General features: G+C 36.8%; 1 protein-coding gene across 1 annotated transcript in view; it reads left to right on the forward strand.

Annotated features, from left to right (window-relative positions):
• Positions 1 to 254: 254 nt before the first annotated feature.
• The window catches only part of myo7aa (myosin VIIAa), a 92,407-nt gene continuing 79,045 nt past the window's right edge, over positions 255 to 13,616 (forward strand). Inside the window, exons 1-2 of the mRNA XM_049483715.1 lie at positions 255 to 576; positions 8,624 to 8,693. Of these exons, the coding sequence (XP_049339672.1) occupies positions 8,676 to 8,693 (18 nt within the window). The 5' untranslated portion in view covers positions 255 to 576; positions 8,624 to 8,675. The remainder of the gene's footprint in view (positions 577 to 8,623; positions 8,694 to 13,616) is intronic.

Genomic DNA, 13,616 nt, shown 5'->3' on the forward strand with positions numbered 1-13,616 from the left:
AGATCACTCTGTGTTTAATACATCTATATAATATGAGTTTCACATTTTGAACTGAATTACTGAAATAAAGTAATTTTTTCAATGATATTCTATTTTTTTGAGATGCACCTATAATAAATATATAGATATAAAAAGTATTGTAACTTTACATGTACACATTTATATATGTCTATTTGTTGTTTTGTGTGTGTGTGTGTGTGTGTGTGTGTGTGTGTGTGTGTGTGTTTGCCTGCAGTGTGCTGTCAGCAGTGGACCGTAGGGGGTGGGGTTAGGGGGGTCGGCTTACGTCCCATGTTGCTCAGCCCCCCTGCTGCGCCCCTCCCTCCTCTGAGAGGATCAGGACTGTGAATGGGTGTAGTGCCTCTGATAATTCCTCCACGGGGCAGGAGGAGCAGCAGGTGCCCCGGTCAGTGTCCCGTCACTTCAGGCAACATAAGAAAGATTCACCTTCGTCTCCGGCTCTCCTGCACACACAGCTCTCTCTCTCCGTCTCTCTCTCTCTACACTCACCTGTGAGGATGTCTACCTGTTCTTAGCTCACCTGAATGGAGCAGCCTCTACCTGAAGTGCGGGAAGGTAAGTGCTGTCCTGTAGCTTAAAGAGTTCCAGTGCTTTCTCAGGCTTAAATCTGCTTACTGTCACAACATGGCAACCCATCCTCCACTGCACTGCACTGTCTAAACTATCACACTGTTCTCTGTATCTGGGTTTCAGCTAAAATATATAATATATAGGTTTCCAGATTAGATATCTATCTATCTATCTATCTGTCTGTCTGTCTGTCTGTCTGTCTGTATAAGAGTCTGAAGTCAGGATTTGGTTATTTTTTTATTATTTCAGATACTGTATAAAAATGTTTTGATGGTACAGAGCTCTAATTTGAAAGCTCCACAGGTGCAAATCTTATAAATACTTTATTATTCTAAACGCATGTGTTGTAAATTTGTGTTTAAAATCTATTTTTAAAGTAATTTTTAGAACAGTGGCAGCCTTAGAAAGTCCTGTAACTTCACTTTCTATTTAGCACTTTCTAGAAATGACCTGGTCCAGTTTTTTGGCCCACTGATCTGATCTGAGCACACTGTTATAGAATGCATTTTAATATATATTTAATCAGTAAAATTGAATCTTGACCAGGTTGTGTGTTGTTTGTAAAGAGTTTTTTTTATATGTTTTACGCTTTATTTTGCTTATTGTTTATTTTCAATTGAATAATTATACTTTTGCGCCTAGTATTTTTATAGGGTACATTTTTAAATTTACATAGTTATTTCTATTACAGAGGTGGACTAATGTAGTGTTAGGAGTCTTGCCCAGGGACTCTTATTGGTGTAGCACAGCATTCCTTCACCCAGACCAGGAATTGAACCCCAGTCTCCCGCATGATGTGATCGCTCACTAGCAGATATTGGTGTTATCCACTGCACCACACCAACTACCATTAGAGTGATGAAGGTATCTACACTCGTATAGGTTTCTGCTATATTGCTAAATGAAGCCTGTATATTACATAGTATAAATAGTATACATTATATGTCCAGATCTAAGCAGAAGAAAATATGCAGATATGTGATTAAGCTGTCTCAGCTAATCCGCGTAATCATTCCCAATATGGGAGTCTGCTAAAATGTCTAAATAAAATTAAATCATGTAATACCTTCTCAAATCCAAAAACGCTTAAAGCTAAATGCAAAATCCTACGCTGTTACAAAACCTAGGCTTAGAGCTCTGGAAAAAAAATTAAGAGATCACTTAAAAATGATGAGTTTCTTTGATTTTACCAAATTGAAAACCTCTGGAATATAATCAAGAGGAAGATGGATGATCACAAGCCATCAAACCAAACTGAACTGCTGGAATTTTTGCAGCAGGAGTGTAAAGCATAAAGTTATCCAAAAGCAGTGTGTAAGACTGGTGGAGGAGAACATGATGCCAAGATGCATGAAAACTGTAGTTAAAAACCAGGGCTATTCCACCAAATATTAATTTCTAAACTCTTCAAACGTTATGAATATGAACTTGTTTTCTTTGCATTATTTGAGGTCTGAAAGCTCTGCATCTTTTTTTTTGTTATTTCAGCCATTTCTCATTTTCTGCAAATAAATTCTCTAAATGACAATATTTTATTTGGAATTTGGGAGAAATGTTGAACAATGTCCATTTTACTCAAATCACCTCCAAACTTCATGTAGCTTTAGAGTTCATTACTGAACACCTCCAAACTTTATGTAGCTAAAAAAGTTATTCTGCCGTTTTTAAACTTTTTACTTGATTTAGGGTGGATATCTGTGAGCATTTGATTGTATTAAAGTTCATTAGTGAGGTCAGAATTTTGGATGGTCACCACCACACCCAACCTCACCCCCAACTCATTCCAAAAGTGATATTTTACATTCTTCATCCAGAGTCCTTGAAATGACCGTATAGAATTAAGCCTGAATCAGGAAACATTCAGCACTGCTCCAATTTCACACAGTCAACTTACTGCAGGGAATAAAAACAGCTGTACTGCAGAAACTCTCACACAAGAGGATATTTGTGATACTGGGAGGATTTAATCCATACAGTGGTGTGAAATTATTTTTTTGCATTTTTATCATACTTACATTTTTCAGATTATCAAACAAACTTTCATATCAGACAAAAATAACCTAAGTAAATATAAAATGTTTTTTTAAATGAGTATTTCATTTATTAAGGGGAAATAATATCCAAATGTGTCTAGCCCTTTGTAAAAAATGTTTATTCTCCATAAATTAACTGTTAAATTATCACACTACTAACCACAACTAGGCTTTATTACTGCCAGACCTGTAGAATCAAGAAATCACTTAAATAGAATCTGTCTGACAACATGAAGCAGATTAAAGATCTCAAAAAGCAGCACATTATTATTATTATTATACCCCCATCTGAGGAAACTCAACAACAGATGAGAAAACTAAGTCACTGATCATCTATCAGTCTGGAAACGGTTATAAAGTCATTTCTAAAGCTTTGAGACTCCAGAGAACCACAGTGATTCACTATTATTCACTAATGGAGAAAACATGGAACACTGGTGAACCTTCCCAGGAGCGACCGGCCGACCTAAAGAAATTACTCCAAAAGGGCATGAAGAACTCATCCAGGAGATCCCAAAAGAACCCAGAACAACATTTAAAGAACTGCAGGATCTCACTCGCCTCAGTTAAGATCAGTGTTATTGATTCAATAATAAGAAGAAAGAGACTGGGTGAAAATGGTCTCCATGGGAGAATTCCAAGATAAAAAAAACACTGCTGACCAAAAACAACAAAACCACCCGTCTCAAATTCACCAACTAACATCTCGATGCTCTCCAGAACTTTGGGTAAATATTCTTTGGACTGACAAGATAAAAGTGGAACTTTTTGGAAGGTGTGTGTCCCATTACATCTGGAGTAAAACTATAAAACACATAATTTCAGAAAAAGAACATCAATCATACTGAACGTAGTAAAACATGGTGGTGGTACTGTGTGTGTGTGTGATGGTCTGGGGCTGCTGGATAAACTTGCTGTAATAGATGGAAGCAGGAATTCTGCTGTTAGAAAATCCTGAAGGAGAATATCAGTCCACCTGTTTGTGACCTCAAGCTCAGGTGTACTTGGGTTCTGCAGCAGGACAATGACCCAAATTACACTAACAAGTTCACCTCTGAATGAGTTAAAAAAAACAAAACTAAATGAAGGTTTTAGGGGGTCTAGTTAAAGTCTGATTGAGATGCTGTAGATGATCTTAAACAATGTGTCAGAATTAAAATAATTATGTAAAGAAGAGTGGAACTAAATTCCTCCATATAGATGTGAAAGACTTGTTATCAGTAATCAGTAAAGCTTGAATTTGGCACAACTAAATTATTATTTTTTTTGGGGGGCAAAAATTTTTAGTTGGAAATTTGGCCTCAAGGACAATCTAAAGTAAAGTTTTGCATATTTGTTGGAGAAATGGACAGACCAACTATTAATTATAAACAGTGATAATTATTAACTACTCAGTGGCCTGTTCTCTTTCACTGTTTCAGCTGGTCAGCAGTGTTTCTCCTGCTTTCCAGTGTCCTGCTGACCTTATGCTGCAAGGCAAGTTCTAATTTATTATGTTTATATAAATATAAACACTGCATTTATTATATTATACAGTTTTTTTTCTACATGCACAAATAATATAGATTAAATGACATTACTCTGTATGCTTTTTAGGGCTGTAAAAATACTACATTTCCTATTGTGTTAAACTGTATCAGACAGTTTGTGGTTAGTGTGTTTGATCAGGACAGTACAAAATACAGATTTTTATTTAGAATTAAAGCATGTAAGCTGTGCGTTTCAACGTTTTTCTCCTGGGTAAAGGTGTTTTAGGCTCCGGTCACACTCATTTTTGTTAGATAAGGCTAAATATTGGAGTATGATTGAATGATCCTTGTTTCAGTGACCAATTCCAATCCCTCAAAACTGCTACATTGCATTCGTAACTCTTAATATGTGTAAACGCAAAATATGTATGACTTAAGCCCCACCCACTAGCGAAAGCCAACAATTTTGGAAATAAGGCTGAACAGTTTCACAAGCAAAAGCACTTCTTAACACTTAAATAAATGCTTTTAAATTACCGTGATTCGGTGACAGAAATGTGTGTGCAGTAGACAAAACCAAGCATTTGGCAGAAACTTGAATAAAAGCTACCATTAAACAAGATTTTTTGTAGGTTATAATTCATTTTCACAGTTTTTCACCTCTAAATAAACTAAATAGCCTAAATGAATTTTTACAATTTAGAATTTTTATTGAGAACTGGACCTATTTAACATCGATGCAGACAGAACAAACAAAGCAAAATGTTACTTGAGCTGTTGACACTGGTTTTCTACAATAACCTGCCTAGGGACAGGTGAAAATTAGCTTTTAAGCTTAAACTCTGGCACGTTTACATTGATGTAGAAACTAAAACGTTGCTCAATGTACATTGTCCCTGTTGAATAAATAAATAAATAAATACAGATGGGACTGATCCGATACAGTATTGGCATCGGGGCTGATATTGACGCAATTTAATGTATCGGATATCAGGTGACTGCGGCCGATCCAATTTACTATCCATATTCCAGCCCGCAGCTTGAGCTGAACAATAAACCCGCTGTAACGGGTTGGAAACGCCAAACAGCAGAACGGCTACATGTAATATTTGTAAATTCAGGGGTCCGAGGGGTGAACAGATTAACACCAGCAGTCTGTTAGCCTAGCTAGCACTGAACCCACAGCTGCATTCTGGTGTTATAAAGGTATTATAACTACAGACTGGAGTAAACTATAGTCATCTACGAACACTAACCAGCACAAAGCCACAACCATCTGTTATTAAAAACAGTGATTAATTTAGTTCGGAAATACAATTAGCATCGCCATTAGCCATCTCCAGTAACATCTGCAGTCTGTTAGCCTAGCTAGCATCGGGCCAACAGCTGCATTCCGGCATTGTGAATGTAATAAGTAAATATCTCAGGTGAACTACAGCCATAATCAACATTGAAGAACAAATCAGAGATCCTACCAACTCTAACCAGCACTAAAAAATTAATCTGTTATTAAAAGACAGTGATTATTTCAGCTCAGAAATACAGTTAGCGTCACCGGTTAGCCTTTAGCTATCTCCTGCTCAACCAGTGCAAAAAAATAAACGTATTAAACATATTTATATATAAAACCTTCTACTAATCAGATGTTGTTAGCTGGGAGCGAGATTACTACGATATACAGGGGTTAGACAATGAAACTGAAACACCTGGTTTTTGACCACAATAATTTATTGTGGTGACGGACAGTTCTGGTGGAAACAGGAGAGTTGAGGTGCACATTGAACTCTGCCGTGATTTGATCAGCTGTGGTTTTATGTTTTTTGGATACAATCCGGGTTAGCACCCGAACATCCCTTTCAGACAGCTTCCTCTTACAGCGTCCACAGTTAATCCTGCTGGATGTGGTTGGTCCTTCTTGGTGGTATGCTGACATTACCCTGGATACCGTGGCTCTTGATGCATCACAAAGACTTGCTGTCTTGGTCACAGATGCTCCAGCAAGACGTGCACCAACAATTTGTCCTCTTTTGAACTCTGGTATGTCACCCATAATGTTGTGTGCATTGCAATATTTTAAGCAGAACTGTGCTCTTACCCTGCTAACTGAACCTTCACACTCTGCTCTTACTGGTGTAATGTGCAATTAATGAAGATTGGCCTCCAGGCTGCTCCAATTTAGCCATGAATCCTCCCACACTGAAATGACAGGTGTTTCAGTTTCATTGTCCAACCCCTGTAGTGTGTGTAGGTGTGTAGATCTGCTCCTCTGGCCCACTTCGCCCTGCCCTCTGCTCCGACTGACTGCAGCCTTTATGTCCAGCCTTCCGCCAGTTTAATTAGATGCTGAAATATTGATGGAGGCATGCATGACTCCCCATTTAGCCTGCTCACCGCGGCGTGTCGTCGCCACATTACCGAGACTCTACCAGGAACCGGGGGCAGGTCTTTACGCTGGTCTGGCCTGCAGTCGTGTGCGGAGGGTAGCTGGGTGTAAAGAGGGGAGCAGACGGCATGGAGTAGTCTGTATTTTCAGGATCAGTAGATTAAACTCTGTTTTTAGAGGAGTAGAATGATTCTGGGGGTGATTTGTGGGTTTGGGCAGGATTAGAGGTGCTGTATATTTAGTGTACTTCAGGCCATGGAGAAGAATATTCACCCAGTGTGGTTGAGTTATAGCAGTAATCAGTTCCAGCTGAATAAACAATCAGCTGCTTTTGTAATTGAAACAGTTTAAATTCCCACCCCTGAACACAAAAGCACACAGAGGTGCTTAATTACACCTTTTTCTTTCTTTGCTGTTTTAAAAAATGCAGACAAATCATCTGCATTCATAGTGGATTATGCATTATGTGAGAATGCATGCATGTGTGTTTATGTACATATAACATAATGCAAATAGATATAGAAGCATATGCAGAGTATATTCTTCTATATCTGGTTATACAGGGTATCTGCAGATCCTTAAATTGTCTTATAATCATCTCCCAAAGGTCTTAGATGCCACAGACAGTACATTTTATTTTAATTGTTATTTTCACACATTTTATGTCTCAATCCTCAAATTCCAAGGCTAATGCTTATTAAGGGCATATTGAGCCACGCAAAACCAATGCAGTTTGACTGCCCAGCCAATCTTTCTGGCATTGTTTCTATAAGCTTCTGCCATATCACAAAATTTATTTCATTATTTCAATCCAGTGTTGCAGCTGCATTGATGATGGTAGAGTCTGACCACTGCACAAAGCCTCTCTTCTCCATCCAGCACATCCCAAAGATTCTCAATGAGGTTAAGCTCTGGACTCTGTGGTGAACTCTCTCTCAATCCATGTGTGAAAATGATGATCTCATGCTCCCTGAACCCTGAACTCTTTCACAATTCCAGCTCCATGAATCCTGACATTGTTCATCTTGGAATATGGTCGTGTTCATCAGGGAAGAATAAATCCATTTATGGAATAACCTGGTCTATATTCAGTATATTCAGGTATAGAGGTCAGCTGACCTCATTCTTTCAGCACATACTGTTGCTGAACCTAAACCTGCAGACCAACTGCAGCATCAACCGACCCCACATCATTTACTTACTTAAATCCAGGTTAATTTCTCTTCATAGTTTGGTGATTAGATGATTTTAGTATTAATCTACAATGCAGAACATTTTAAAATAATGAAAAAACAGTGAATTTAAGGTGCGTCCAAAATTTGGACTGGTACTGTATATATGTTTGACTCTCATATATTTCTGTATGCAGTTTCTGGCATGTTCTGTGGTATGGTTTCCTAAATAGAAGTAATTAGGAGATCAGGGAAGGATGTTTTTGTTTGGGTTCAAATGACAAACAGTGACCTGATGCCACCTGCTGTGTGTGTTGGGGTGTGTGTGACTTATTCTTATATACAGCTCTGGAAAAAAATTAAGAGAGCACTTCAGTTTCTGAATCAGTTTCTCTGATTTTGCTATTTATAGGTTTATGTTTGAGTAAAATGAACATTGTTGTTTTATTCTATAAACTACAGACAATATTTCTCCCAAATTCCAAATAAAAATATTGTAGTTTAGAGCATTTATTTGCAGAAAATGAGAAATGGCTGAAATAACAAAAAAAGATGCAGAGCTTTCAGACCTCAAATAATACAAAGAAAACACGTTCATGTTCATAAAGTTTTAAGAGTTCAGAAATCAATATTTGGTGGAATAACCCTGGTTTTAATCACAGTTTTCATTATTTTGGCATGTTCTCCTCCACCAGTCTTACACACTGCTTTTGGATACATTTATGCTTTACACTCCTGGTGCAAAAATTCCTCTTGATTATATTCCAGAGGATTTCAATTAGGTAAAATCTAAGAAAACGCCAAATTTTTAAGTGATCCCTGCATGTCATAGATTTTACAGTATATTCTGAAATCTAAACATAATTTGATTTAATTTATATTCAGTACAACATATCTGTGTTAAAGCTGATTTTGTATTGTTGTATATTTCTATACAACAATAACTCACTGTTCTGTGTCTCCTCTCTCTCTCAGGTCCTCACGTTCTGCTGTCTGATGTTCAGGATTAATCAGAAGCTCTGCAGTCATGGTCATTCTGCAGCAGGTAGAGCTTCTGTCTAAATCACTTTACACACATTTTACAGCAGTTATAATCAGCAGCACATCTTACGTGTAAACTCAGCGCTCCAGAAATAGAGCAGCTTCAACAAAGAGCAGCCTGAACACTGTTAACCAATTAGCGCTAATCTGATCACAGCCCAGAATGTGCACTACGCTGCCATGCTTTATTCTGTTTATACTCACAGTGCTCTCCTTCTGTACTTAAGCCCTTCCAATAAATAACTGTATACAAACCATTCATTCTTTTGGAAGAAAATTTTTAGATTTACAATTTTTTTAAATCACTTTCAAATAAAATGACTTGCAAAGGAAAAAATGAGAAATTGTTGATATATATTGGTTGTTTATTAGAATGGCTCATTTTGTGCCTGTATTTGTGGTGTCAATCGATAAATTTTTTTTTTTATCTGATTTATTCACAACAACTATTGTCCCCTCTGATTGGTCAGAGCTGACTGGGAGCAATAAAGTAAATTTAGAGAGTAGATTCTGTGTTCCAGTGTGTATATCTGTATATCTGTGCAGTGTAAAGCTGATTTAGCACAGAACGCTGAAAATTTGCTGTTTTCAATGGGTGCAGTGCAGATGTATTAAACAGAGTGCTGCGGTTGCGAGCAGTGAGCGCTGCACATAGTGCACATGTAAACAGCATGGAGCAGCAGAGACTAATATAGCAGAATAAGTATTTAAACTTTTTTCACAGTGACCATTAAATGCAATTTCTGCATATTTTGAGGGTCCCAGGGTACCCTAGTGGTTAATGGCTAATCTGAAAGTAGATACTTGGGCCCCAAAACCACTTGTTTTCACTGTCCTGTCCATAAGCAGCCAAAAACTTTATTGAGCTGTCTATAATGGTTTATGTTCTATTAAAAGTTTAATCAAAGAGTGCCAAAAAAGGTCTCCCATCTTCTGCCATAATCCTCCCCACCCCCACCCAACGCGCACACTTTTTTTTTTTCTGGAGTGGTTTGCTTGTGGTTAAAACGTGATCTGGTCTTGATCCGACCCAGCTATCAAACATTCTTCTTTTTAATTGAGCAAATCTGCAGTTTAATCTGATATACTAACCGGATAATAAACCGCTCCACGCTGTTTACACACAAAAAGTGTACACTGCTCACAGCTGCGACATTTTGGTGCGTTTAGGTTTATATGCCTGTGTGAAACCAAACCAAACAGAGGGAAAAATGCTCTAAATAAACAAACTCATCAACTGATCCAGACCATGGAAACCAACTACACTTGTAAAAACGCTCTTTTATACTCAGCTAATTAGGTTCTAATTCAGAAATCCTTACAACCAAGCTGAGATGTTTATAATAAAGTAAAAAAAGTTTCCTCTCTCCAGTTTATCATCCATTCTTTATTCCAGTGCCCCATGTTGGTTTTATCTTCCCTCAAACATACAAATATATATACTAGTATTTTGATAGACACCACCAATATGAATATGATTAGCATTTTAAATTTCTTACAATGGGAGGGGTTGGAGAGTCATGTCATCTGCTGGTGTTGATCCACTGTGTTTTATTATCAAGTCTAAAGTCAGTGCAGTTTTGTTTTCCCACAAAATCTTACAGCACTTCAGGCTTCCCTCTACTGACAACTTTTGTGGAGATGCGGTTAGATTTCATTTTCCAGCAGGACTTGGCACACTGCCCACACTGTCAAAAGTACCAATTGGTCTGATTTTTGCGGTTTTCATTGTCTGTAAACCATAAGCATCAACAGTGAAATAAATAAATGCTTAATATAGATCACTCTGTGTTTAATACATCTATATAATATGAGATTCACATTTTTTTATTGAATTACTGAAATAAAGCAACTTTACGATGATATTCTCATTTTTTGAGATGCACTAGTACCTCTGATGATTGCTATAGTTTATCCGGGCGAATCTGCTGTCTGCAGCTCTGTAATTTGGTGTGATCTGAACAGGGGATGGGTATTTTCCGGGCCGCTGGAGCTTTCTTCATCAGTACTGAATGCAGTGTTTGAGGCTGTCAGCCTTTCTGACACTCTAATTGTCTCTGACAGCATCTTCTTTTCAGTTCAGAGAGGGACTGTTCAGATTTTGTTTGCGTTTTTTGTGGAATGTCCAGTTTCCACTGCAGGGACAGAACAGACTCAGACAGTGAGGATTTCCAGATCTGAGTTTATCAGCAGAGGTTGATCACTGGTAGTGTGTAGGTTTGTGGTGATCAGTGTTGGAGGTTGGAGATGTTGATGCAGTAAGTAACAGTGATTGAGGTCATGGCGGAGAGGGGGACTCGCAGACTCAGCTACAGATACGCCACACTAGTACAGGTAAGCTCAGACTGTGGAAGATTTAGAGCCTTATTTTAGCGATATATGGCGCAATTGTGTATTGTGCAACTGAATTTAGGGCATGTCTGTGTGTCTTTGGTATCGTTAGGTTGCAAAAAATAAGCCTTGTGTGGCTGAAAACACGCAAAAGGCATGTACTAATTCTCTTAATTAATAATGGGTGTGGTTAACTTTGCGCGTAACTTGAAATAAACCAATCAATGTTCCAGTAGTCATTCGCTTTAAGAGGCAGGTGAGCTCTGACTTTGGCACATTCTTATCTTAACAGAGCGGCACTGTGCTGACCTGCACATACATTCATGCTGTGAAGATACACCAGCAGCTCATTTAAGAGAACAGTAATGTTATTTTATTCTTTATTCTGTTTATTGTTGAGTTAAAAGTCGGGAGTATGTTTATTGAGCGGGGGTGTATGCAGCACACTTGACACACCTATAGGAATGGACTCTGACTGTTGACTGTTGACTGCTGTCAGGGTTTTAATCAGTCAGTGGAGCTCTTGTGTTTTCCACCACCAAAATATATAAAAACACACCAGAAATTTACCTGAACACACCTCACTTCCAGACCACCACACCAAACCATCAGTGTAGATTTATTCCTAAACTCTATAGACGCTATTTTAACAGTGCGGGCTCAAGGTGTGAAAATAGACTGTTCACGGGGTGTAGGATAGCAATAAGGATCGCAACACTTAGTCTTAGTTTTAGTTTGTAAAGTGAGTAGAGGTGGACAATATGCTTAATACGATCTTATTATATGAATATTATCACATAAGATTACATCACACACCTTTCTGAAAATATCATCAGTATAAAGTTTTATTAATATGTAAAGAACACTAAAGGCAGGTTGGAAGTTTAATGTTTTAAGAGAGATCATTGGATTGAATGTTTTTTTTTTGTTGTTTTTAACTGAATGTGTAGTATTATTTTATTTCAGATATTAATAAAATATATATATATTTTTGCAATTTATATCCTTTAAAAAGAGAGCTGTGCTGTTAAATTAAAAATCGCAAGTTTAAGCGTAAAGAAACGTTTTTTGTTTCTTTATGTAGAATCATCGTCATCATTTGTTATTTCCCTGCTCATTTTTAAATGCACAAAACAACACCCACTAAAGTCATTTAACATTGTGTACACTCCCTACTGTAGTACTCACTATATACAGTACCAGGCAAAAGTTTGGACACACCTAAAGTTCAATCTTTATTATTTAAAAAGTTCTGTATTATAGATTAATACTAAAGTCATCACAACTATGAAAAAAACATATGTATTATTTACTAAACAATAAAAATGTTAAACAAAACGGAATATGTTTTACATGTTAGATTCTTCAAAGTAGCTCTTGTTTAGATGACTGTTTTGAACATCTCTGCTGGATTTTCTCAGTCAGCTTTTTGAGGTAGAGTCACCTGGAATTCAGGCTTTCAGTTAACAGCTGTGCTGAACTCATCAAGAGTTAATTACTTGAATTTCTTGTCTCTTAATGTAAAGTTTGAGAGCATCAGTTAAAGTAAAGTAGTGAAGAGGTAGAGTTACAGGTATACAGTGAATAGTGAATATTTGAGTAATGTTCGAATCCAGATTATGAGAAGCAACAACTACTCAACTAAATAAATAAAAAATAATTTAAGAAACGAAAGTCAGTCAATCTAAAACATTTCAAGAACTTTGAAATTATCCTTAAGTGCAATCACAGCAAAGACCATCAACAACGTTATGATGATGGAACTGGCACTCATCAGGACTGCTACAGAAAAGGAAGAGAAAGTGTTTCCTCTGTTGTACAGGATAAGTTAATCAGAGTTACCAGCCTCAGAAACCATAAGTTAACTTACAGCTCCTCAGATAAGAGCACCTAAATATTTCACAAAGTAATTTGGTTTGTTTAACACTTTTAAGTTACTACATGATTCACATCCTACATGACTCAAAAATGGGAAAAGCCTTTTTTAACAGTATACAGATAGAGAACACAGAGCTACAGATGTAGTACAGCCAGTGTTAGTGTAATTCTAACAGTAGGGGGCAACCTGTTACCTTTTTATATCTGTCTACAGGACTTTACACACATACAGTGTATTTAGATGTGTATTATAGTGAAAAGAATACTACATATTCCTGATTGGTTAGTAAAACTAATCATAATAGCATCAATAAAACAATACTATAATAAAACAGTGTATTATCTTTAGCTTGTTAGTTATGGTGTAAAAACGTGTGTAATAGATTTATTATGATTTATTTTGATTATTATGGTGATTATGGTGAAATAAAGTATGTTTAGCAGGCTATATTAGTGAAGAAATATAAGTAAGTATATTTAGCTATAATACATTTTGCTTGGTTTATAGTAAATACAGCAAAACACAATGTGGTATGCTTACTCTACCTTGTTGTTATAGTAAAAAAAACACTGTCTAATGTATGTATTTGGTAGGATATATTTCTAATACAATAAAAATATTACAATATTTGTTTGATAAAATGGTAAAAAAACAGAACGCAGTAAAAAATATTGTCATTTAGAACATTTATTTACAGAAAATGAGAAATGACTGAAA

This window comes from Astyanax mexicanus, chromosome 9, assembly GCF_023375975.1.
Source record: "Astyanax mexicanus isolate ESR-SI-001 chromosome 9, AstMex3_surface, whole genome shotgun sequence".
Taxonomy (NCBI): Eukaryota; Metazoa; Chordata; class Actinopteri; order Characiformes; family Acestrorhamphidae; genus Astyanax; species Astyanax mexicanus.